The sequence below is a fragment of the Scaptodrosophila lebanonensis genome, unplaced genomic scaffold, assembly GCF_003285725.1.
Source record: "Scaptodrosophila lebanonensis strain 11010-0011.00,11010-0021.00 unplaced genomic scaffold, SlebRS2 tig00001415-arrow-pilon, whole genome shotgun sequence".
In the NCBI taxonomy this organism is placed as follows: domain Eukaryota; kingdom Metazoa; phylum Arthropoda; class Insecta; order Diptera; family Drosophilidae; genus Scaptodrosophila; species Scaptodrosophila lebanonensis.
The window spans coordinates 1-22997 of NW_022060742.1; the positions used below are offsets into that span (position 1 = coordinate 1).

A 22997-nucleotide genomic window follows, 5' to 3' on the forward strand; every position below is an offset into this window, starting at 1 on the left:
TTTACACTATATAAACATTTAACTACTCTAATAAATACACATATTCATCAAATTCCAATTTTTCATACAATATTACGCTAATTCAAATAATAATAACTTCTCGCATTCCATACAAATTAACAATATAAATCAACTAATAAATTAAAATTTTAACCCTCCTTGCCTTCGTCACGCTTGGGAAACTCTTGGGCCACCTGATGCGGTCCTGTTGATGGAGCCTTGCTCTCTGGATCTGACACCACACCTGGAGTATCCATAGCGGAGCAAAGAAATCCATGCTGCCATCTTTTCTGCCATAGGTCGTGACTGCAGCCGACGCCTCTCCCATTGGTACCTGGAACCTGCATCCATCTCTCTGAAGCAAAACTTCGCCAAACCTGTTGCCCTTCTTCAGTGTCAACGTTATATGGCGCTGAAACATAAATAAATAAATAAAGTATTAATATAAAACTTTACAAGTACCAATTTGGTATTTTACTAATTACTATATACAAACTCTTAATTTACACACACATCAACAGTCTAAACATATTCATGTCACATCAAAATAAATAATTCGTAAACTCATAAATTATCATTCTTAAACTGCAGCTTCATCAAATCACATTAATAAACTACATTTACACTTCATAAACATTTAACAAATATACATATTCTTTAAATTCCATTTTATCAAACAATATTTACGCCAATTCAAATAATAATAACTTTTCGCATTCCATTCAAACTAACAATACAAATCAATTAATTCACTAAATTAAAATAATAACAAATATTCAAATTTACTTTATAAATAAATATATAAAAACTTTCGTCAAATCTCCGCCTCGCCTACAAGCCAAACATCGTTTCAACTGGAGCCTCTGCCTGGAGTTCTGGTTTTCCCGTCTCCTCTTCGAGGTCCATCTCGGCAACTTTCTGGCTTTGCTCATGTTTTGTATGCTGCATCTCTTCAGTATCCGGATCCATCATTATATGGAGCTGGAAAAATTAAATAAAATATTATCATAAAACTACATATAAATGGTAAACAAACTACATAAGAAGTCCTTTAACATACTCACGACACATCACAATAAAATCACAATAAAATAATTCATAAATTCACAAATTAATATCTAAATATAATAGCCTCATTACATATCCACGTCATATCACAATAAAATAATTCATAAATTCACAAATTAATACTCAGAAATAATAGCTTCATTAAATTACATTTTACACTATATAAACATTTAACTACTCTAATAAATACACATATTCATCAAATTCCAATTTTTCATACAATATTACGCTAATTCAAATAATAATAACTTCTCGCATTCCATACAAATTAACAATATAAATCAACTAATAAATTAAAATTTTAACCCTCCTTGCCTTCGTCACGCTTGGGAAACTCTTGGGCCACCTGATGCGGTCCTGTTGATGGAGCCTTGCTCTCTGGATCTGACACCACACCTGGAGTATCCATAGCGGAGCAAAGAAATCCATGCTGCCATCTTTTCTGCCATAGGTCGTGACTGCAGCCGACGCCTCTCCCATTGGTACCTGGAACCTGCATCCATCTCTCTGAAGCAAAACTTCGCCAAACCTGTTGCCCTTCTTCAGTGTCAACGTTATATGGCGCTGAAACATAAATAAATAAATAAAGTATTAATATAAAACTTTACAAGTACCAATTTGGTATTTTACTAATTACTATATACAAACTCTTAATTTACACACACATCAACAGTCTAAACATATTCATGTCACATCAAAATAAATAATTCGTAAACTCATAAATTATCATTCTTAAACTGCAGCTTCATCAAATCACATTAATAAACTACATTTACACTTCATAAACATTTAACAAATATACATATTCTTTAAATTCCATTTTATCAAACAATATTTACGCCAATTCAAATAATAATAACTTTTCGCATTCCATTCAAACTAACAATACAAATCAATTAATTCACTAAATTAAAATAATAACAAATATTCAAATTTACTTTAATAAATAAATATATAAAAACTTTCGTCAAATCTCCGCCTCGCCTACAAGCCAAATATCGTTTCAACTGGAGCCTCTGCCTGGAGTTCTGGTTTTCCCGTCTCCTCTTCGAGGTCCATCTCGGCAACTTTCTGGCTTCGCTTTTGCTGCATCTCCTCAGTGTCTGGAACCAACATTATATGGAGCTGAAAAAATTAAATAAAACATTATCATAAAACATCATAAAAATGGTAAACCAGCTACATAAGCAGTTCTCAACATACCCACGTCACATCATAATAAAATAACTCATAAATTCACAAATTAATACTTAATTATAATAGCTTCATTACATATCCACGTCACATCACAATAAAATAACTCATAAATTAATACTCAAATAAAATAACTTCATAAATTACACTTCACATTACATAAATATTTCATTACTCTAATAAATACATTTATCAAACTCCATCAAACAATATTATGCTAATTCAAATAAATATAACTTTTCGCATCTCATACAATTTAATAATAAATTAAAATCTCAACCCTCCTTGCCTTCATCACGCTTGGGAAATTCTTGCGCCACCTGACGTGGTCCCGTTGATGGAGCCCTGCTCTCTGGACCTGACACCACACTTGGAGTATCCATAGCGGAGCAAAATAAATCCATGCAGCCATCCTTTATGCCTACTCATCATCATGCAATTAAACTCACCTGGGTCAGCTATGGTCATTACTCTGGCTTCGGCAACTTACACGTTTTCCCATCGCATCCGGAATTTAATCCGCATGGCGCTAAACAAATTAACGCCTCACGGCTCGGATTCCTCGGCCCACACAAGGCGGCTCTGTCCTTGGTTGAGCCGGGCACCCGATAATCGGCTACTACAACCGTTGGAGCTTCTGTTTCCGCTTCTAATCCTGGTCCTGCTTACTCGTCGATCCTAAAATTAAAGTAAAAATTTAAGCTTTTACACAATTCTTATTTAAATTCACTCTTACATAAACTCTTAATTTAACATTTTGTAAATTCTTAATCGCATATAGTTAAACTGTTCTTTATTCAAATGCAAAAATCGCTCATAATGTTCAAATTTATACACTCTCTCTCATTTATGCAAACTTTGTGACCCTAATATTAACTCTTTTGTAATTACATAAGTTATGTATTTTATACTACTTTGGTGCTCCTTTGAGGGATGGGGCACCTACATCACAATGCTTCCGCTTTTTTCCGCTTCCCCTCCACTCAATCATCCACGGAAGGATTAAATCGTTTAATTTACGCTGCTGCCTCCTCACTAAATGCACTAACTTTAAGGCCAATTTTTGTATTTAACATAAGTTATTGTAAATCGAATTTTATGGCCAGTGCGCCAAAATATAGACTAAACTATTAAAAAAAAAAAAAAATTTAATAATAAATTAAAATCTCAACCCTCCTTGCCTTCATCACGCTTGGGAAATTCTTGCGCCACCTGACGTGGTCCCGTTGATGGAGCCCTGCTCTCTGGACCTGACACCACACTTGGAGTATCCATAGCGGAGCAAAATAAATCCATGCAGCCATCCTTTATGCCTACTCATCATCATGCAATTAAACTCACCTGGGTCAGCTATGGTCATTACTCTGGCTTCGGCAACTTACACGTTTTCCCATCGCATCCGGAATTTAATCCGCATGGCGCTAAACAAATTAACGCCTCACGGCTCGGATTCCTCGGCCCACACAAGGCGGCTCTGTCCTTGGTTGAGCCGGGCACCCGATAATCGGCTACTACAACCGTTGGAGCTTCTGTTTCCGCTTCTAATCCTGGTCCTGCTTACTCGTCGATCCTAAAATTAAAGTAAAAATTTAAGCTTTTACACAATTCTTATTTAAATTCACTCTTACATAAACTCTTAATTTAACATTTTGTAAATTCTTAATCGCATATAGTTAAACTGTTCTTTATTCAAATGCAAAAATCGCTCATAATGTTCAAATTTATACACTCTCTCTCATTTATGCAAACTTTGTGACCCTAATATTAACTCTTTTGTAATTACATAAGTTATGTATTTTATACTACTTTGGTGCTCCTTTGAGGGATGGGGCACCTACATCACAATGCTTCCGCTTTTTTCCGCTTCCCCTCCACTCAATCATCCACGGAAGGATTAAATCGTTTAATTTACGCTGCTGCCTCCTCACTAAATGCACTAACTTTAAGGCCAATTTTTGTATTTAACATAAGTTATTGTAAATCGAATTTTATGGCCAGTGCGCCAAAATATAGACTAAACTATTAAAAAAAAAAAAAAAAAAATAAGTTATTGTAAATCGAATTTTATGGCCAGTGCGCCAAAATATAGACTAAACTATTAAAGTGAATATAAAACTCTTAAATTGTGAAAAATACACTTTACTTTTTTCAATATATTTTTCTCAAGTGTTAAATTACATACATTAAATTTGCAAAAGTGTCTCTTAATCAATAGAACGACGATACACTGCCTGTGCGCATGCCCTGCTTGGCATAAGGCACTTGCTGCAAATCAAAATACATCACAAAAACAAATCTACTACATACACTCTGGCTTAAAAGTCATTCAATCTTTATTAAAACAATTAATAAAATCTAAAAACAGTGCATTAGTACACACATACACATTAAAAACGTACTAAAATTTATAAATAAAAAGTGTTAAAATTATTCTAAAATTCACAAAACTACACAAAACAACAATTTAAAACAGTCTACAGTCCATGAAATATTAAATAAAATTCGTGCTGGAACATTTATGCTGAAAAATCATATAATAAATATCGCTGCTAATTAACAGAGGCTTTTCTTTGCTCTCTTACATTGTCTTATACTGGTTATATGATTCTATTCATGTGCACATACCTGTATTGTTCCCCTCACACGTGTTTTACATATTTCTCTTCACAGTCGATTTTTATTAACATTGCTGCCTGCCTTCAGCCGCAGATCATACGATTTTCTCCAGTTGCTTCACATATATACGCATACCTATGCACACACATATACGCTACTAAAGTTTTACGCACACAGCTTTGTAATACTGCGCGCACTTTTCAAATTGTTCTGTAGAAATCTATACCGGCTAAAACAGCTAAAAGCTTTAAGCTTTTGCTTGTGCTGCTGCCTTTGGCAAATGAATTTTTCATTATTCATCTGCCTACAATAGGACACACAACGTCGTCTGTGAATATAAAACTCTTAAATTGTGAAAAATACACTTTACTTTTTTCAATATATTTTTCTCAAGTGTTAAATTACATACATTAAATTTGCAAAAGTGTCTCTTAATCAATAGAACGACGATACACTGCCTGTGCGCATGCCCTGCTTGGCATAAGGCACTTGCTGCAAATCAAAATACATCACAAAAACAAATCTACTACATACACTCTGGCTTAAAAGTCATTCAATCTTTATTAAAACAATTAATAAAATCTAAAAACAGTGCATTAGTACACACATACACATTAAAAACGTACTAAAATTTATAAATAAAAAGTGTTAAAATTATTCTAAAATTCACAAAACTACACAAAACAACAATTTAAAACAGTCTACAGTCCATGAAATATTAAATAAAATTCGTGCTGGAACATTTATGCTGAAAAATCATATAATAAATATCGCTGCTAATTAACAGAGGCTTTTCTTTGCTCTCTTACATTGTCTTATACTGGTTATATGATTGAATTGTGTCAGAGCATTTATGCTGAAAAATCATAACATAGACTTTTCTCGGCTCTTTTACATTTCCTATGCATGCGTATGCGCCAGTATAACTTTACATTGTAAAAGCTTTCATATCTGTCTGCTGGGTAAAATAACTAAAAGCTTAAAGCTTTTGCCTATTTTTTCTGCCCTTGTCAGGCATATATTTAAATTATCACCTCCTTAAATTGCTTTCCTAATGGAATAATTATTAACCTTTCTTAACCTTTTCTTTGTTCATCCTATATTATTATTTTAAATAAATACAAAACTGAATACATTGACATACTTTAGTTCTTATTCCATATGTATTAAGAGCTAACAAAATTCCCCCTTATTGCTTTTTCTGCTGTAAAAGCTTTTATATATTTTGCTTGCTGATATAACTAAAAGCTTTAAGCTTTTGTTTATTTGCTGCCTTTATAAGGCAGTCATTTAAACCAAATAAATACAAATTAAATCATTGTAACACCTCAGTTCCTGTTACATACAGCTAACTATATCTTCTTATTTAAATATTAAACCAAATGTTAATACTTATATACACACTTATATATACTTAATCAAAATATCTTCTATCTACAAATAATTGTACAAATAAATTCGATCTTGAATTCAGAATAACTTTGAAATATTTATGAAAAATATTCGAATTACAAACATTTATTAAAACTTAATCTCACATTTCTATTATCACGTTTTTCTAACTTTACATACCTAAATATTTAATCAAAAGCTAATATTCATATATTCATATTTATTTATGCTTAATCAATAAATTTATTTTATCTCTAATTCAGTGAAGAAAACTTTGAAATACTTTTTGATTTACAAATATTTATTTCTTGAATTCAGAATTTAATTAAGATAACTTTGAAATATATATGAAATATATTCGAATTACAAACATTTATTAAAACTTAATCTCACATTTCTATTATCACGTTTTTCCAACTTTACATACCTAAATATTTAATCAAAAGCTAATATTCATATATTCATATTTATTTATGCTTAATCAATAAATTTATTTTATCTCTAATTCAGTGAAGAAAACTTTGAAATACTTTTGATTTACAAATATTTATTATTAATAAATTTTTCCATCATGAATACAGGACATAAGAATCTTAATGAAATTTCACCCAAGCCTAAAAGGAGCCCTAAAAACCCCCAATTGGTAACTTCTAACATTCTTATTCGTAAGCCCAATTCTCCTCCTATGGCTGAACCCTCAGATAACATTCCATCCTGTTCTACTCCCAAACAAGTAAGCTCGAAATCACATTCAGCCGTAAGTAGAACTTCAATTCCATCCACGACATTTCAATCCACAAACACTTCAACTAAAGTTACTGTTCTTTCAGGAAGCAATTCTGCCGCTCTTTATAAAAAAACTAATGCACCTCACATCTCGCCAAACTCTAGACGTGTGCGTGCCAGTGCTGAGGCCAGGCGTTCATCTGCCACGTCTCGTGTGGCGCAACACGATGGTGTAAGGCGTGAGGTTCAAAACTCCGTTAATCCTGATCTAATTGAATTGGAAAGTGAGGATGGTGGAATGGAAAGTGACTCATCACTCATAAATGCCCCCCCTTTTGCACACTCAGCTACGACCAGTACTGGTGCTGCCCAAGAGCCGGCCTTACCTACCTCTCTTTCGGCTCCGGCTGACGGCATTGAAAATCAGGACACACTTGTACCCAATTCAATCTTGACTACCGGTAAGCCACCTCCCATTCAAGCTGAATGTGAAGACGTATCTGCTCTTCTAAATTCTCTGTCCTCGCTTGTTGGACCCGAAAAATTTCTTTTGAAAATGGGTGCCCCTGGCTTCGCTTGGATTCACACAAAGGACCCCATTAGTTACAAATCTATCATTGAGTTTTTGGACTCTAAAGACATTAGATATCACACTCATCAAATGAAGTCTCTCCGTCCTCTCCGTGTGTACGTAAGAGGGCTGCCACGCACTACTTCAATTGATTTCATTAGAAATTTTCTAATTGATCAAGGTTTTGACGTGGTGGGCGTACATCTTCCGATTTTTAAGGATAAACGTAGCCCAGACCCGTCAGAAAAATTTTCGCCAAATGCGTTTTTTGTCAATTTAGTCAACTCTGCTAAAAATGAAAAAATCTTTCAAATCAAGTATATTGGCAATTTTATAGTCCAAGTAGAGCCAACTATTAAAAATTTAAACATTCCTCAATGTAAACGGTGCCAGAAATTTGAGCACACGAAAAAATTCTGCAAACATGATCCTAAATGCGTAAAGTGTGGCGGTGATCATTTGTCTGAAACCTGTACCAAAGTTTTTGAAACTCCACCGACATGTGCCAATTGTAAAGGGACTCATACTGCCAATTATCATGGCTGCCCAATTCTTATTGCTATCAAAGCCAGACGTAGTAAGCTTCATCCTCTCCCAGCTCGTACCCTGGCGTTAAATCTAGCCGGTACTCAAGCTAGAGATGAACAGTTTCCCCCTATGGACGCTCCCCTTAAATCTAGAAACCAGAAACGTGTACCTACACAAACTTCCTTTAATACTCAATTTTCTAACTTCGTTATGAAAAATAACAATCCAACCGCTTCGGCTTTGCTTGTCACAAACGCCTCACCAGCTAATATCCACAATAACCCCAATATAAATGCCAACAGGAATCCCTACTCCTCAAATTTAACTCCTAGAACGTACGCGGATATGGCGCGTTCTCTAAATAAAAAACACATTTCAGCCGATATCCCCTATCAACGGCAAGGGCAAAGATACCCTCGCATTCTTGGCCAAATTCCTTCCTCCTATGAAGAAAACGCTAAAAACAGACCTATTGTCCCTATTACACCCCCACCACCAATCGATACGCTTTCCCCCGAAAGTCTTCATGGCCTTGCTGAGAATGAATTTAGAACTTTTATATCGAAACAGATGCTAAATATGAGCTTCCAAATCACTTCTTTACACTCGCAACTGTCCGCCTCCCTTGCCAGGATGGAGCGGCTGATTGCCCCCTCGAATCGGCCCACTTCGAGCTCAACTACAAACCCAAATGAATAGTAACTCTCTTAAAATAGCCATTTGGAATGCAAACGGCATTCGCCGTAAGCTCCACTCCCTTGAGCTCTTTCTAAAATCTAACATGATAGATATTCTCTTAATTTCTGAGACTAAGCTCTCTCGAAATTTGCAAATTACAATACCTGGCTATAAAATTATTGTATCACATAACCCGAATTCAATAACTGCTGCTGGTGGGTCAGCTATTATAATCTCAGACAATATTCAGTTCCAACCTCTTCCTCCCATATCTGAAGAATACGCACACATCTCCCAAATTGCTGTTAATACATATTTTGGCAGCATGACATTTGCTGCTTGTTACTGGCCCCCAAACCAACAGGTTTCCCACACATTCTTTGATTCGGTCTTCAACCAATTAGGAAATAAATTCCTGATTGGTGGGGACTGGAATGCTAAACATAGGCTGTGGGGCAACTATAGAAGTTGCCCTCGTGGACGTGCATTAGCCGACACTATTTTGGCATCCAACTCATTAAATGTGCTCACAACTGCGGAGCCTACTCACTTCCCACGCAGCGGTAACACACCTTCAGTCCTTGATTTTGCAATCACGAAAAACATTCATCATTCCCTAATGCAAATAAGACGCGTTTTTGACTTACATAGTGATCACCTCCCTCTTGTAATCTCCTTCTGTTTTGGGCTTTCCTCAATTAATCCCCCATCGCCAAATAACTCCAAAATATTTATGAAAAACACAAATATTGAAACTTTCAAAAAATTATTGAACAATAGTATTAACTTAAATATGGACATAATCAGTCCCGATGACATAGACGATGCAGTAGATCTGCTAGTTTCCAAAATTCGCTTTTGTGCCACAGCAGCCACCCCCACTAACAATACCCAGTCTCTTTTTCCAAATTCCTTTCGCCCTCCTCTTAAAGCCGAAGCTTTAGAACTGGCAAGATTAAAGCGCCAACTAAGAAAACGATATATTCGTACTCGCTCTCCCCTTGATAGAGCTGACTGGCTTTTCGTAGCCCGTACTCTTTCCACTTTTTTAAAGCGTATGCGTTCCTCGTACTTTAACTACCTACTAGAAAATGCTGATCCGAACAAAAAAGGAGGCTTCAATTTATGGCGCGTCACCAAGCACCTAAAAACTCAGCCTCACATGGTCTCCCCCATAAAAGATTCGGCTGGTAATTGGTGTACTACCCCTTTGGAAGTGGCTGAAGTTTTCGCTAATGAACTCGAAAGCCGCTTCACTCCTCATAACTTTTGCTCACAAGCCCATACACAACAAGTCCTGCAGGCCTTGGAGAATGATGAAATTCTCATAGAACCGAATATTCCTATTCGTCATGTAAGTCCTACCGAACTTAAATCTTACATCTCAAGTATGAAACTTAAAAAAGCTCCTGGCTTAGACAACATCACAAATTTGGTTCTGCGCTCTTTACCTCATAAAGCAATCTTGTTCCTCGTCAAAATATTCAATATTATGTTGTGGCTGCGGTATTTTCCAAAAAATTGGAAAAATGCAGCAGTGACCATGATTCCAAAAAGTGGCCGCTCGTTAAGCCAAATAAATGACTACAGGCCAATTAGCCTCTTATCGTCACTATCCAAACTGTTCGAGATGGTTATTAGCGAACGCTTAAATGACGTGCTCGACAAATGTCACATTATACCCGACCATCAATTTGGCTTTCGTAAAGAGCATAGCACCATTCAACAAGTACATCGTATAGTCAATCATGTACATCGGGCTTTTGACCAGGAACAGTTCACATCTGCCATTTTTCTTGATATCGAACAAGCGTTCGATAGGGTTTGGCATGTTGGTCTATTATATAAATTGAAAAAATTTTTGCCGTATCCATTATTTGAACTCTTCCAATCATACCTTTCAAATCGCACGTTCTGCGTAAAAGAAAGGGGCTGCGTCTCATCAATACGTCCTGCTCTTGCTGGAGTTCCACAGGGTAGCATACTTGGCCCCACTCTCTACAATATATATGTCAGTGATATGCCACTACCCATTGTACACAAATTTTCGCGAAGCAATTGCCTTATTGCAACCTATGCAGACGACACTGCTATTTTATTTAGTGATCCTTCTCCGCACACAGCTACTTACAATATGAATAATTACCTATGCACCTTCTCGAACTGGGCTATGTCCTGGAACATTAAAATCAACAGCAGAAAATCCTCCCACATGTCATTTACATGGCGTACTGGTAGAATGCCAGATGTCACTTTTGACAATGTCGTCATTCCTAAGAAATCCACCGTCAAATATTTGGGCCTAAATCTGGATGGCAAATTGCTTTGGAACAAGCACGCTAACGTTATCAAAAAGTCTCTTTTGGGCAAACTTCAAAAATATAACTGGCTCATAAATCCCCAGTCCCGGTTAAGTACTAAAAATAAACTTTTGATTTATAAACAAATCATAGCGCCAACTTGGAAATACGGCATAGAATTGTGGGGATGTGCGGCAGATGTCCATATCCGAGCCATCCAGATTATCCAAAATAAAACCTTGCGCCTCTGTTCATAAATTACATTACACAAATTTTTAACTTACACACATATTAACAGTTCAAACATATTCACGTCACATCAAAATAAATAATTAATAAACTCACAAATTATTATTCTAATACAGCAGCCTCATCAAAACATATTATTAAACTACATCCACATTTCATAATTTAACTACTCCAACAAATACACATATTCATCAAATTTCATACAACATTACGCTAATTCAAACAATAATAACTTTTCGCATACCATACAAATTAACAATATAAATCAACTAATAAATTAAAATTTTAACCCTCCTTGCCTTCGTCACGCTTGGGAAACTCTTGGGCCACCTGATGCGGTCCTGTTGATGGAGCCTTGCTCTCTGGATCTGACACCACACCTGGAGTATCCATAGCGGAGCAAAGAAATCCATGCTGCCATCTTTTCTGCCATAGGTCGTGACTGCAGCCGACGCCTCTCCCATTGGTACCTGGAACCTGCATCCATCTCTCTGAAGCAAAACTTCGCCAAACCTGTTGCCCTTCTTCAGTGTCAACGTTATATGGCGCTGAAACATAAATAAATAAATAAAGTATTAATATAAAACTTTACAAGTACCAATTTGGTATTTTACTAATTACTATATACAAACTCTTAATTTACACACACATCAACAGTCTAAACATATTCATGTCACATCAAAATAAATAATTCGTAAACTCATAAATTATCATTCTTAAACTGCAGCTTCATCAAATCACATTAATAAACTACATTTACACTTCATAAACATTTAACAAATATACATATTCTTTAAATTCCATTTTATCAAACAATATTTACGCCAATTCAAATAATAATAACTTTTCGCATTCCATTCAAACTAACAATACAAATCAATTAATTCACTAAATTAAAATAATAACAAATATTCAAATTTACTTTATAAATAAATATATAAAAACTTTCGTCAAATCTCCGCCTCGCCTACAAGCCAAACATCGTTTCAACTGGAGCCTCTGCCTGGAGTTCTGGTTTTCCCGTCTCCTCTTCGAGGTCCATCTCGGCAACTTTCTGGCTTTGCTCATGTTTTGTATGCTGCATCTCTTCAGTATCCGGATCCATCATTATATGGAGCTGGAAAAATTAAATAAAATATTATCATAAAACTACATATAAATGGTAAACAAACTACATAAGAAGTCCTTTAACATACTCACGACACATCACAATAAAATCACAATAAAATAATTCATAAATTCACAAATTAATATCTAAATATAATAGCCTCATTACATATCCACGTCATATCACAATAAAATAATTCATAAATTCACAAATTAATACTCAGAAATAATAGCTTCATTAAATTACATTTTACACTATATAAACATTTAACTACTCTAATAAATACACATATTCATCAAATTCCAATTTTTCATACAATATTACGCTAATTCAAATAATAATAACTTCTCGCATTCCATACAAATTAACAATATAAATCAACTAATAAATTAAAATTTTAACCCTCCTTGCCTTCGTCACGCTTGGGAAACTCTTGGGCCACCTGATGCGGTCCTGTTGATGGAGCCTTGCTCTCTGGATCTGACACCACACCTGGAGTATCCATAGCGGAGCAAAGAAATCCATGCTGCCATCTTTTCTGCCATAGGTCGTGACTGCAGCCGACGCCTCTCCCATTGGTACCTGGAACCTGCATCCATCTCTCTGAAGCAAAACTTCGCCAAACCTGTTGCCCTTCTTCAGTGTCAACGTTATATGGCGCTGAAACATAAATAAATAAATAAAGTATTAATATAAAACTTTACAAGTACCAATTTGGTATTTTACTAATTACTATATACAAACTCTTAATTTACACACACATCAACAGTCTAAACATATTCATGTCACATCAAAATAAATAATTCGTAAACTCATAAATTATCATTCTTAAACTGCAGCTTCATCAAATCACATTAATAAACTACATTTACACTTCATAAACATTTAACAAATATACATATTCTTTAAATTCCATTTTATCAAACAATATTTACGCCAATTCAAATAATAATAACTTTTCGCATTCCATTCAAACTAACAATACAAATCAATTAATTCACTAAATTAAAATAATAACAAATATTCAAATTTACTTTATAAATAAATATATAAAAACTTTCGTCAAATCTCCGCCTCGCCTACAAGCCAAACATCGTTTCAACTGGAGCCTCTGCCTGGAGTTCTGGTTTTCCCGTCTCCTCTTCGAGGTCCATCTCGGCAACTTTCTGGCTTTGCTCATGTTTTGTATGCTGCATCTCTTCAGTATCCGGATCCATCATTATATGGAGCTGGAAAAATTAAATAAAATATTATCATAAAACTACATATAAATGGTAAACAAACTACATAAGAAGTCCTTTAACATACTCACGACACATCACAATAAAATCACAATAAAATAATTCATAAATTCACAAATTAATATCTAAATATAATAGCCTCATTACATATCCACGTCATATCACAATAAAATAATTCATAAATTCACAAATTAATACTCAGAAATAATAGCTTCATTAAATTACATTTTACACTATATAAACATTTAACTACTCTAATAAATACACATATTCATCAAATTCCAATTTTTCATACAATATTACGCTAATTCAAATAATAATAACTTCTCGCATTCCATACAAATTAACAATATAAATCAACTAATAAATTAAAATTTTAACCCTCCTTGCCTTCGTCACGCTTGGGAAACTCTTGGGCCACCTGATGCGGTCCTGTTGATGGAGCCTTGCTCTCTGGATCTGACACCACACCTGGAGTATCCATAGCGGAGCAAAGAAATCCATGCTGCCATCTTTTCTGCCATAGGTCGTGACTGCAGCCGACGCCTCTCCCATTGGTACCTGGAACCTGCATCCATCTCTCTGAAGCAAAACTTCGCCAAACCTGTTGCCCTTCTTCAGTGTCAACGTTATATGGCGCTGAAACATAAATAAATAAATAAAGTATTAATATAAAACTTTACAAGTACCAATTTGGTATTTTACTAATTACTATATACAAACTCTTAATTTACACACACATCAACAGTCTAAACATATTCATGTCACATCAAAATAAATAATTCGTAAACTCATAAATTATCATTCTTAAACTGCAGCTTCATCAAATCACATTAATAAACTACATTTACACTTCATAAACATTTAACAAATATACATATTCTTTAAATTCCATTTTATCAAACAATATTTACGCCAATTCAAATAATAATAACTTTTCGCATTCCATTCAAACTAACAATACAAATCAATTAATTCACTAAATTAAAATAATAACAAATATTCAAATTTACTTTATAAATAAATATATAAAAACTTTCGTCAAATCTCCGCCTCGCCTACAAGCCAAACATCGTTTCAACTGGAGCCTCTGCCTGGAGTTCTGGTTTTCCCGTCTCCTCTTCGAGGTCCATCTCGGCAACTTTCTGGCTTTGCTCATGTTTTGTATGCTGCATCTCTTCAGTATCCGGATCCATCATTATATGGAGCTGGAAAAATTAAATAAAATATTATCATAAAACTACATATAAATGGTAAACAAACTACATAAGAAGTCCTTTAACATACTCACGACACATCACAATAAAATCACAATAAAATAATTCATAAATTCACAAATTAATATCTAAATATAATAGCCTCATTACATATCCACGTCATATCACAATAAAATAATTCATAAATTCACAAATTAATACTCAGAAATAATAGCTTCATTAAATTACATTTTACACTATATAAACATTTAACTACTCTAATAAATACACATATTCATCAAATTCCAATTTTTCATACAATATTACGCTAATTCAAATAATAATAACTTCTCGCATTCCATACAAATTAACAATATAAATCAACTAATAAATTAAAATTTTAACCCTCCTTGCCTTCGTCACGCTTGGGAAACTCTTGGGCCACCTGATGCGGTCCTGTTGATGGAGCCTTGCTCTCTGGATCTGACACCACACCTGGAGTATCCATAGCGGAGCAAAGAAATCCATGCTGCCATCTTTTCTGCCATAGGTCGTGACTGCAGCCGACGCCTCTCCCATTGGTACCTGGAACCTGCATCCATCTCTCTGAAGCAAAACTTCGCCAAACCTGTTGCCCTTCTTCAGTGTCAACGTTATATGGCGCTGAAACATAAATAAATAAATAAAGTATTAATATAAAACTTTACAAGTACCAATTTGGTATTTTACTAATTACTATATACAAACTCTTAATTTACACACACATCAACAGTCTAAACATATTCATGTCACATCAAAATAAATAATTCGTAAACTCATAAATTATCATTCTTAAACTGCAGCTTCATCAAATCACATTAATAAACTACATTTACACTTCATAAACATTTAACAAATATACATATTCTTTAAATTCCATTTTATCAAACAATATTTACGCCAATTCAAATAATAATAACTTTTCGCATTCCATTCAAACTAACAATACAAATCAATTAATTCACTAAATTAAAATAATAACAAATATTCAAATTTACTTTATAAATAAATATATAAAAACTTTCGTCAAATCTCCGCCTCGCCTACAAGCCAAACATCGTTTCAACTGGAGCCTCTGCCTGGAGTTCTGGTTTTCCCGTCTCCTCTTCGAGGTCCATCTCGGCAACTTTCTGGCTTTGCTCATGTTTTGTATGCTGCATCTCTTCAGTATCCGGATCCATCATTATATGGAGCTGGAAAAATTAAATAAAATATTATCATAAAACTACATATAAATGGTAAACAAACTACATAAGAAGTCCTTTAACATACTCACGACACATCACAATAAAATCACAATAAAATAATTCATAAATTCACAAATTAATATCTAAATATAATAGCCTCATTACATATCCACGTCATATCACAATAAAATAATTCATAAATTCACAAATTAATACTCAGAAATAATAGCTTCATTAAATTACATTTTACACTATATAAACATTTAACTACTCTAATAAATACACATATTCATCAAATTCCAATTTTTCATACAATATTACGCTAATTCAAATAATAATAACTTCTCGCATTCCATACAAATTAACAATATAAATCAACTAATAAATTAAAATTTTAACCCTCCTTGCCTTCGTCACGCTTGGGAAACTCTTGGGCCACCTGATGCGGTCCTGTTGATGGAGCCTTGCTCTCTGGATCTGACACCACACCTGGAGTATCCATAGCGGAGCAAAGAAATCCATGCTGCCATCTTTTCTGCCATAGGTCGTGACTGCAGCCGACGCCTCTCCCATTGGTACCTGGAACCTGCATCCATCTCTCTGAAGCAAAACTTCGCCAAACCTGTTGCCCTTCTTCAGTGTCAACGTTATATGGCGCTGAAACATAAATAAATAAATAAAGTATTAATATAAAACTTTACAAGTACCAATTTGGTATTTTACTAATTACTATATACAAACTCTTAATTTACACACACATCAACAGTCTAAACATATTCATGTCACATCAAAATAAATAATTCGTAAACTCATAAATTATCATTCTTAAACTGCAGCTTCATCAAATCACATTAATAAACTACATTTACACTTCATAAACATTTAACAAATATACATATTCTTTAAATTCCATTTTATCAAACAATATTTACGCCAATTCAAATAATAATAACTTTTCGCATTCCATTCAAACTAACAATACAAATCAATTAATTCACTAAATTAAAATAATAACAAATATTCAAATTTACTTTATAAATAAATATATAAAAACTTTCGTCAAATCTCCGCCTCGCCTACAAGCCAAACATCGTTTCAACTGGAGCCTCTGCCTGGAGTTCTGGTTTTCCCGTCTCCTCTTCGAGGTCCATCTCGGCAACTTTCTGGCTTTGCTCATGTTTTGTATGCTGCATCTCTTCAGTATCCGGATCCATCATTATATGGAGCTGGAAAAATTAAATAAAATATTATCATAAAACTACATATAAATGGTAAACAAACTACATAAGAAGTCCTTTAACATACTCACGACACATCACAATAAAATCACAATAAAATAATTCATAAATTCACAAATTAATATCTAAATATAATAGCCTCATTACATATCCACGTCATATCACAATAAAATAATTCATAAATTCACAAATTAATACTCAGAAATAATAGCTTCATTAAATTACATTTTACACTATATAAACATTTAACTACTCTAATAAATACACATATTCATCAAATTCCAATTTTTCATACAATATTACGCTAATTCAAATAATAATAACTTCTCGCATTCCATACAAATTAACAATATAAATCAACTAATAAATTAAAATTTTAACCCTCCTTGCCTTCGTCACGCTTGGGAAACTCTTGGGCCACCTGATGCGGTCCTGTTGATGGAGCCTTGCTCTCTGGATCTGACACCACACCTGGAGTATCCATAGCGGAGCAAAGAAATCCATGCTGCCATCTTTTCTGCCATAGGTCGTGACTGCAGCCGACGCCTCTCCCATTGGTACCTGGAACCTGCATCCATCTCTCTGAAGCAAAACTTCGCCAAACCTGTTGCCCTTCTTCAGTGTCAACGTTATATGGCGCTGAAACATAAATAAATAAATAAAGTATTAATATAAAACTTTACAAGTACCAATTTGGTATTTTACTAATTACTATATACAAACTCTTAATTTACACACACATCAACAGTCTAAACATATTCATGTCACATCAAAATAAATAATTCGTAAACTCATAAATTATCATTCTTAAACTGCAGCTTCATCAAATCACATTAATAAACTACATTTACACTTCATAAACATTTAACAAATATACATATTCTTTAAATTCCATTTTATCAAACAATATTTACGCCAATTCAAATAATAATAACTTTTCGCATTCCATTCAAACTAACAATACAAATCAATTAATTCACTAAATTAAAATAATAACAAATATTCAAATTTACTTTATAAATAAATATATAAAAACTTTCGTCAAATCTCCGCCTCGCCTACAAGCCAAACATCGTTTCAACTGGAGCCTCTGCCTGGAGTTCTGGTTTTCCCGTCTCCTCTTCGAGGTCCATCTCGGCAACTTTCTGGCTTTGCTCATGTTTTGTATGCTGCATCTCTTCAGTATCCGGATCCATCATTATATGGAGCTGGAAAAATTAAATAAAATATTATCATAAAACTACATATAAATGGTAAACAAACTACATAAGAAGTCCTTTAACATACTCACGACACATCACAATAAAATCACAATAAAATAATTCATAAATTCACAAATTAATATCTAAATATAATAGCCTCATTACATATCCACGTCATATCACAATAAAATAATTCATAAATTCACAAATTAATACTCAGAAATAATAGCTTCATTAAATTACATTTTACACTATATAAACATTTAACTACTCTAATAAATACACATATTCATCAAATTCCAATTTTTCATACAATATTACGCTAATTCAAATAATAATAACTTCTCGCATTCCATACAAATTAACAATATAAATCAACTAATAAATTAAAATTTTAACCCTCCTTGCCTTCGTCACGCTTGGGAAACTCTTGGGCCACCTGATGCGGTCCTGTTGATGGAGCCTTGCTCTCTGGATCTGACACCACACCTGGAGTATCCATAGCGGAGCAAAGAAATCCATGCTGCCATCTTTTCTGCCATAGGTCGTGACTGCAGCCGACGCCTCTCCCATTGGTACCTGGAACCTGCATCCATCTCTCTGAAGCAAAACTTCGCCAAACCTGTTGCCCTTCTTCAGTGTCAACGTTATATGGCGCTGAAACATAAATAAATAAATAAAGTATTAATATAAAACTTTACAAGTACCAATTTGGTATTTTACTAATTACTATATACAAACTCTTAATTTACACACACATCAACAGTCTAAACATATTCATGTCACATCAAAATAAATAATTCGTAAACTCATAAATTATCATTCTTAAACTGCAGCTTCATCAAATCACATTAATAAACTACATTTACACTTCATAAACATTTAACAAATATACATATTCTTTAAATTCCATTTTATCAAACAATATTTACGCCAATTCAAATAATAATAACTTTTCGCATTCCATTCAAACTAACAATACAAATCAATTAATTCACTAAATTAAAATAATAACAAATATTCAAATTTACTTTATAAATAAATATATAAAAACTTTCGTCAAATCTCCGCCTCGCCTACAAGCCAAACATCGTTTCAACTGGAGCCTCTGCCTGGAGTTCTGGTTTTCCCGTCTCCTCTTCGAGGTCCATCTCGGCAACTTTCTGGCTTTGCTCATGTTTTGTATGCTGCATCTCTTCAGTATCCGGATCCATCATTATATGGAGCTGGAAAAATTAAATAAAATATTATCATAAAACTACATATAAATGGTAAACAAACTACATAAGAAGTCCTTTAACATACTCACGACACATCACAATAAAATCACAATAAAATAATTCATAAATTCACAAATTAATATCTAAATATAATAGCCTCATTACATATCCACGTCATATCACAATAAAATAATTCATAAATTCACAAATTAATACTCAGAAATAATAGCTTCATTAAATTACATTTTACACTATATAAACATTTAACTACTCTAATAAATACACATATTCATCAAATTCCAATTTTTCATACAATATTACGCTAATTCAAATAATAATAACTTCTCGCATTCCATACAAATTAACAATATAAATCAACTAATAAATTAAAATTTTAACCCTCCTTGCCTTCGTCACGCTTGGGAAACTCTTGGGCCACCTGATGCGGTCCTGTTGATGGAGCCTTGCTCTCTGGATCTGACACCACACCTGGAGTATCCATAGCGGAGCAAAGAAATCCATGCTGCCATCTTTTCTGCCATAGGTCGTGACTGCAGCCGACGCCTCTCCCATTGGTACCTGGAACCTGCATCCATCTCTCTGAAGCAAAACTTCGCCAAACCTGTTGCCCTTCTTCAGTGTCAACGTTATATGGCGCTGAAACATAAATAAATAAATAAAGTATTAATATAAAACTTTACAAGTACCAATTTGGTATTTTACTAATTACTATATACAAACTCTTAATTTACACACACATCAACAGTCTAAACATATTCATGTCACATCAAAATAAATAATTCGTAAACTCATAAATTATCATTCTTAAACTGCAGCTTCATCAAATCACATTAATAAACTACATTTACACTTCATAAACATTTAACAAATATACATATTCTTTAAATTCCATTTTATCAAACAATATTTACGCCAATTCAAATAATAATAACTTTTCGCATTCCATTCAAACTAACAATACAAATCAATTAATTCACTAAATTAAAATAATAACAAATATTCAAATTTACTTTAATAAATAAATATATAAAAACTTTCGTCAAATCTCCGCCTCGCCTACAAGCCAAATATCGTTTCAACTGGAGCCTCTGCCTGGAGTTCTGGTTTTCCCGTCTCCTCTTCGAGGTCCATCTCGGCAACTTTCTGGCTTCGCTTTTGCTGCATCTCCTCAGTGTCTGGAACCAACATTATATGGAGCTGAAAAAATTAAATAAAACATTATCATAAAACATCATAAAAATGGTAAACCAGCTACATAAGCAGTTCTCAACATACCCACGTCACATCATAATAAAATAACTCATAAATTCACAAATTAATACTTAATTATAATAGCTTCATTACATATCCACGTCACATCACAATAAAATAACTCATAAATTAATACTCAAATAAAATAACTTCATAAATTACACTTCACATTACATAAATATTTCATTACTCTAATAAATACATTTATCAAACTCCATCAAACAATATTATGCTAATTCAAATAAATATAACTTTTCGCATCTCATACAATTTAATAATAAATTAAAATCTCAACCCTCCTTGCCTTCATCACGCTTGGGAAATTCTTGCGCCACCTGACGTGGTCCCGTTGATGGAGCCCTGCTCTCTGGACCTGACACCACACTTGGAGTATCCATAGCGGAGCAAAATAAATCCATGCAGCCATCCTTTATGCCTACTCATCATCATGCAATTAAACTCACCTGGGTCAGCTATGGTCATTACTCTGGCTTCGGCAACTTACACGTTTTCCCATCGCATCCGGAATTTAATCCGCATGGCGCTAAACAAATTAACGCCTCACGGCTCGGATTCCTCGGCCCACACAAGGCGGCTCTGTCCTTGGTTGAGCCGGGCACCCGATAATCGGCTACTACAACCGTTGGAGCTTCTGTTTCCGCTTCTAATCCTGGTCCTGCTTACTCGTCGATCCTAAAATTAAAGTAAAAATTTAAGCTTTTACACAATTCTTATTTAAATTCACTCTTACATAAACTCTTAATTTAACATTTTGTAAATTCTTAATCGCATATAGTTAAACTGTTCTTTATTCAAATGCAAAAATCGCTCATAATGTTCAAATTTATACACTCTCTCTCATTTATGCAAACTTTGTGACCCTAATATTAACTCTTTTGTAATTACATAAGTTATGTATTTTATACTACTTTGGTGCTCCTTTGAGGGATGGGGCACCTACATCACAATGCTTCCGCTTTTTTCCGCTTCCCCTCCACTCAATCATCCACGGAAGGATTAAATCGTTTAATTTACGCTGCTGCCTCCTCACTAAATGCACTAACTTTAAGGCCAATTTTTGTATTTAACATAAGTTATTGTAAATCGAATTTTATGGCCAGTGCGCCAAAATATAAAAAAAACAAAAAAAAAAAAAAAAAAAAGCATGCCCTGCTTGGCATAAGGCACTTGCTGCAAATCAAAATACATCACAAAAACAAATCTACTACATACACTCTGGCTTAAAAGTCATTCAATCTTTATTAAAACAATTAATAAAATCTAAAAACAGTGCATTAGTACACACATACACATTAAAAACGTACTAAAATTTATAAATAAAAAGTGTTAAAATTATTCTAAAATTCACAAAACTACACAAAACAACAATTTAAAACAGTCTACAGTCCATGAAATATTAAATAAAATTCGTGCTGGAACATTTATGCTGAAAAATCATATAATAAATATCGCTGCTAATTAACAGAGGCTTTTCTTTGCTCTCTTACATTGTCTTATACTGGTTATATGATTCTATTCATGTGCACATACCTGTATTGTTCCCCTCACACGTGTTTTACATATTTCTCTTCACAGTCGATTTTTATTAACATTGCTGCCTGCCTTCAGCCGCAGATCATACGATTTTCTCCAGTTGCTTCACATATATACGCATACCTATGCACACACATATACGCTACTAAAGTTTTACGCACACAGCTTTGTAATACTGCGCGCACTTTTCAAATTGTTCTGTAGAAATCTATACCGGCTAAAACAGCTAAAAGCTTTAAGCTTTTGCTTGTGCTGCTGCCTTTGGCAAATGAATTTTTCATTATTCATCTGCCTACAATAGGACACACAACGTCGTCTGTGAATATAAAACTCTTAAATTGTGAAAAATACACTTTACTTTTTTCAATATATTTTTCTCAAGTGTTAAATTACATACATTAAATTTGCAAAAGTGTCT

General features: G+C 33.9%; 7 protein-coding genes across 12 annotated transcripts; all 7 read right to left on the reverse strand.

Annotated features, from left to right (window-relative positions):
* Nucleotides 1-152: 152 nt before the first annotated feature.
* LOC115632861 lies at nt 153-2931 on the reverse strand. Of its 3 annotated transcripts, XM_030530124.1 has the most exons (4): nt 2753-2931; nt 1384-1632; nt 787-981; nt 153-412 (listed from the first exon to the last, which is right to left on the reverse strand). In XM_030530124.1, the coding sequence occupies exons 1-3, from the start codon at nt 2762-2764 to the stop codon at nt 832-834; spliced, it is 411 nt and encodes a 136-aa protein (XP_030385984.1). In that variant the 5' UTR covers nt 2765-2931; the 3' UTR covers nt 153-412; nt 787-831. The 3 variants fall into 3 exon arrangements, with proteins under 3 accessions (XP_030385984.1, XP_030385983.1, XP_030385985.1); XM_030530123.1 differs by lacking the exon at nt 153-412 and having other exon boundaries at nt 694-981; XM_030530125.1 differs by lacking the exons at nt 153-412; nt 2753-2931 and adding an exon at nt 2031-2185 and having other exon boundaries at nt 694-981.
* Nucleotides 2932-12151: 9220 nt separating this feature from the next.
* LOC115632278 lies at nt 12152-13499 on the reverse strand. Its single transcript, XM_030529367.1, has 3 exons — nt 13465-13499; nt 12842-13090; nt 12152-12439 (listed from the first exon to the last, which is right to left on the reverse strand). Exons 2-3 carry the CDS (start codon nt 13004-13006, stop codon nt 12290-12292), a joined length of 315 nt encoding a protein of 104 aa, XP_030385227.1. The 5' UTR covers nt 13007-13090; nt 13465-13499; the 3' UTR covers nt 12152-12289.
* Nucleotides 13497-14719, reverse strand: LOC115632279. Its single transcript, XM_030529368.1, has 3 exons — nt 14685-14719; nt 14062-14310; nt 13497-13659 (listed from the first exon to the last, which is right to left on the reverse strand). Exons 2-3 carry the CDS (start codon nt 14224-14226, stop codon nt 13510-13512), a joined length of 315 nt encoding a protein of 104 aa, XP_030385228.1. The 5' UTR covers nt 14227-14310; nt 14685-14719; the 3' UTR covers nt 13497-13509.
* LOC115632280 lies at nt 14717-15939 on the reverse strand. Its single transcript, XM_030529369.1, has 3 exons — nt 15905-15939; nt 15282-15530; nt 14717-14879 (listed from the first exon to the last, which is right to left on the reverse strand). Exons 2-3 carry the CDS (start codon nt 15444-15446, stop codon nt 14730-14732), a joined length of 315 nt encoding a protein of 104 aa, XP_030385229.1. The 5' UTR covers nt 15447-15530; nt 15905-15939; the 3' UTR covers nt 14717-14729.
* Nucleotides 15937-17159, reverse strand: LOC115632980. The gene is made up of 3 exons (XM_030530292.1): nt 17125-17159; nt 16502-16750; nt 15937-16099 (listed from the first exon to the last, which is right to left on the reverse strand). The coding sequence occupies exons 2-3, from the start codon at nt 16664-16666 to the stop codon at nt 15950-15952; spliced, it is 315 nt and encodes a 104-aa protein (XP_030386152.1). The 5' UTR covers nt 16667-16750; nt 17125-17159; the 3' UTR covers nt 15937-15949.
* Nucleotides 17157-18379, reverse strand: LOC115632981. The gene is made up of 3 exons (XM_030530293.1): nt 18345-18379; nt 17722-17970; nt 17157-17319 (listed from the first exon to the last, which is right to left on the reverse strand). Exons 2-3 carry the CDS (start codon nt 17884-17886, stop codon nt 17170-17172), a joined length of 315 nt encoding a protein of 104 aa, XP_030386153.1. The 5' UTR covers nt 17887-17970; nt 18345-18379; the 3' UTR covers nt 17157-17169.
* LOC115632277 lies at nt 18377-21709 on the reverse strand. Of its 4 annotated transcripts, XM_030529363.1 has the most exons (4): nt 21531-21709; nt 20162-20410; nt 19565-19759; nt 18931-19190 (listed from the first exon to the last, which is right to left on the reverse strand). In XM_030529363.1, the coding sequence occupies exons 1-3, from the start codon at nt 21540-21542 to the stop codon at nt 19610-19612; spliced, it is 411 nt and encodes a 136-aa protein (XP_030385223.1). In that variant the 5' UTR covers nt 21543-21709; the 3' UTR covers nt 18931-19190; nt 19565-19609. The 4 variants fall into 4 exon arrangements, with proteins under 4 accessions (XP_030385224.1, XP_030385223.1, XP_030385222.1 ...); XM_030529364.1 differs by lacking the exons at nt 20162-20410; nt 21531-21709 and adding an exon at nt 18377-18539 and having other exon boundaries at nt 18942-19190; nt 19565-19747; XM_030529362.1 differs by lacking the exon at nt 18931-19190 and having other exon boundaries at nt 19472-19759.
* Nucleotides 21710-22997: the final 1288 nt, after the last annotated feature.

What these genes read in the sequence shown, in the direction of transcription:
- LOC115632861 (XM_030530124.1), bottom strand. An exon ending in GTTTCCCAAGCGTGACGAAG is followed by an intron (nt 982 to 1,383) that starts GCAAGGAGGGTT and finishes TAATTTTTCCAG; the next exon opens with CTCCATATAATGATGGATCC.
- LOC115632278 (XM_030529367.1), bottom strand. Translation starts at nt 13,006, where the DNA reads ATGGGAGAGGCGTCGGCTGCAGTCACGACCTATGGCAGAAAAGATGGC. An exon ending in GTTTCCCAAGCGTGACGAAG is followed by an intron (nt 12,440 to 12,841) that starts GCAAGGAGGGTT and finishes TAATTTTTCCAG; the next exon opens with CTCCATATAATGATGGATCC.
- LOC115632279 (XM_030529368.1), bottom strand. Translation starts at nt 14,226, where the DNA reads ATGGGAGAGGCGTCGGCTGCAGTCACGACCTATGGCAGAAAAGATGGC. An exon ending in GTTTCCCAAGCGTGACGAAG is followed by an intron (nt 13,660 to 14,061) that starts GCAAGGAGGGTT and finishes TAATTTTTCCAG; the next exon opens with CTCCATATAATGATGGATCC.
- LOC115632280 (XM_030529369.1), bottom strand. Translation starts at nt 15,446, where the DNA reads ATGGGAGAGGCGTCGGCTGCAGTCACGACCTATGGCAGAAAAGATGGC. An exon ending in GTTTCCCAAGCGTGACGAAG is followed by an intron (nt 14,880 to 15,281) that starts GCAAGGAGGGTT and finishes TAATTTTTCCAG; the next exon opens with CTCCATATAATGATGGATCC.
- LOC115632980 (XM_030530292.1), bottom strand. Translation starts at nt 16,666, where the DNA reads ATGGGAGAGGCGTCGGCTGCAGTCACGACCTATGGCAGAAAAGATGGC. An exon ending in GTTTCCCAAGCGTGACGAAG is followed by an intron (nt 16,100 to 16,501) that starts GCAAGGAGGGTT and finishes TAATTTTTCCAG; the next exon opens with CTCCATATAATGATGGATCC.
- LOC115632981 (XM_030530293.1), bottom strand. Translation starts at nt 17,886, where the DNA reads ATGGGAGAGGCGTCGGCTGCAGTCACGACCTATGGCAGAAAAGATGGC. An exon ending in GTTTCCCAAGCGTGACGAAG is followed by an intron (nt 17,320 to 17,721) that starts GCAAGGAGGGTT and finishes TAATTTTTCCAG; the next exon opens with CTCCATATAATGATGGATCC.
- LOC115632277 (XM_030529363.1), bottom strand. An exon ending in GTTTCCCAAGCGTGACGAAG is followed by an intron (nt 19,760 to 20,161) that starts GCAAGGAGGGTT and finishes TAATTTTTCCAG; the next exon opens with CTCCATATAATGATGGATCC.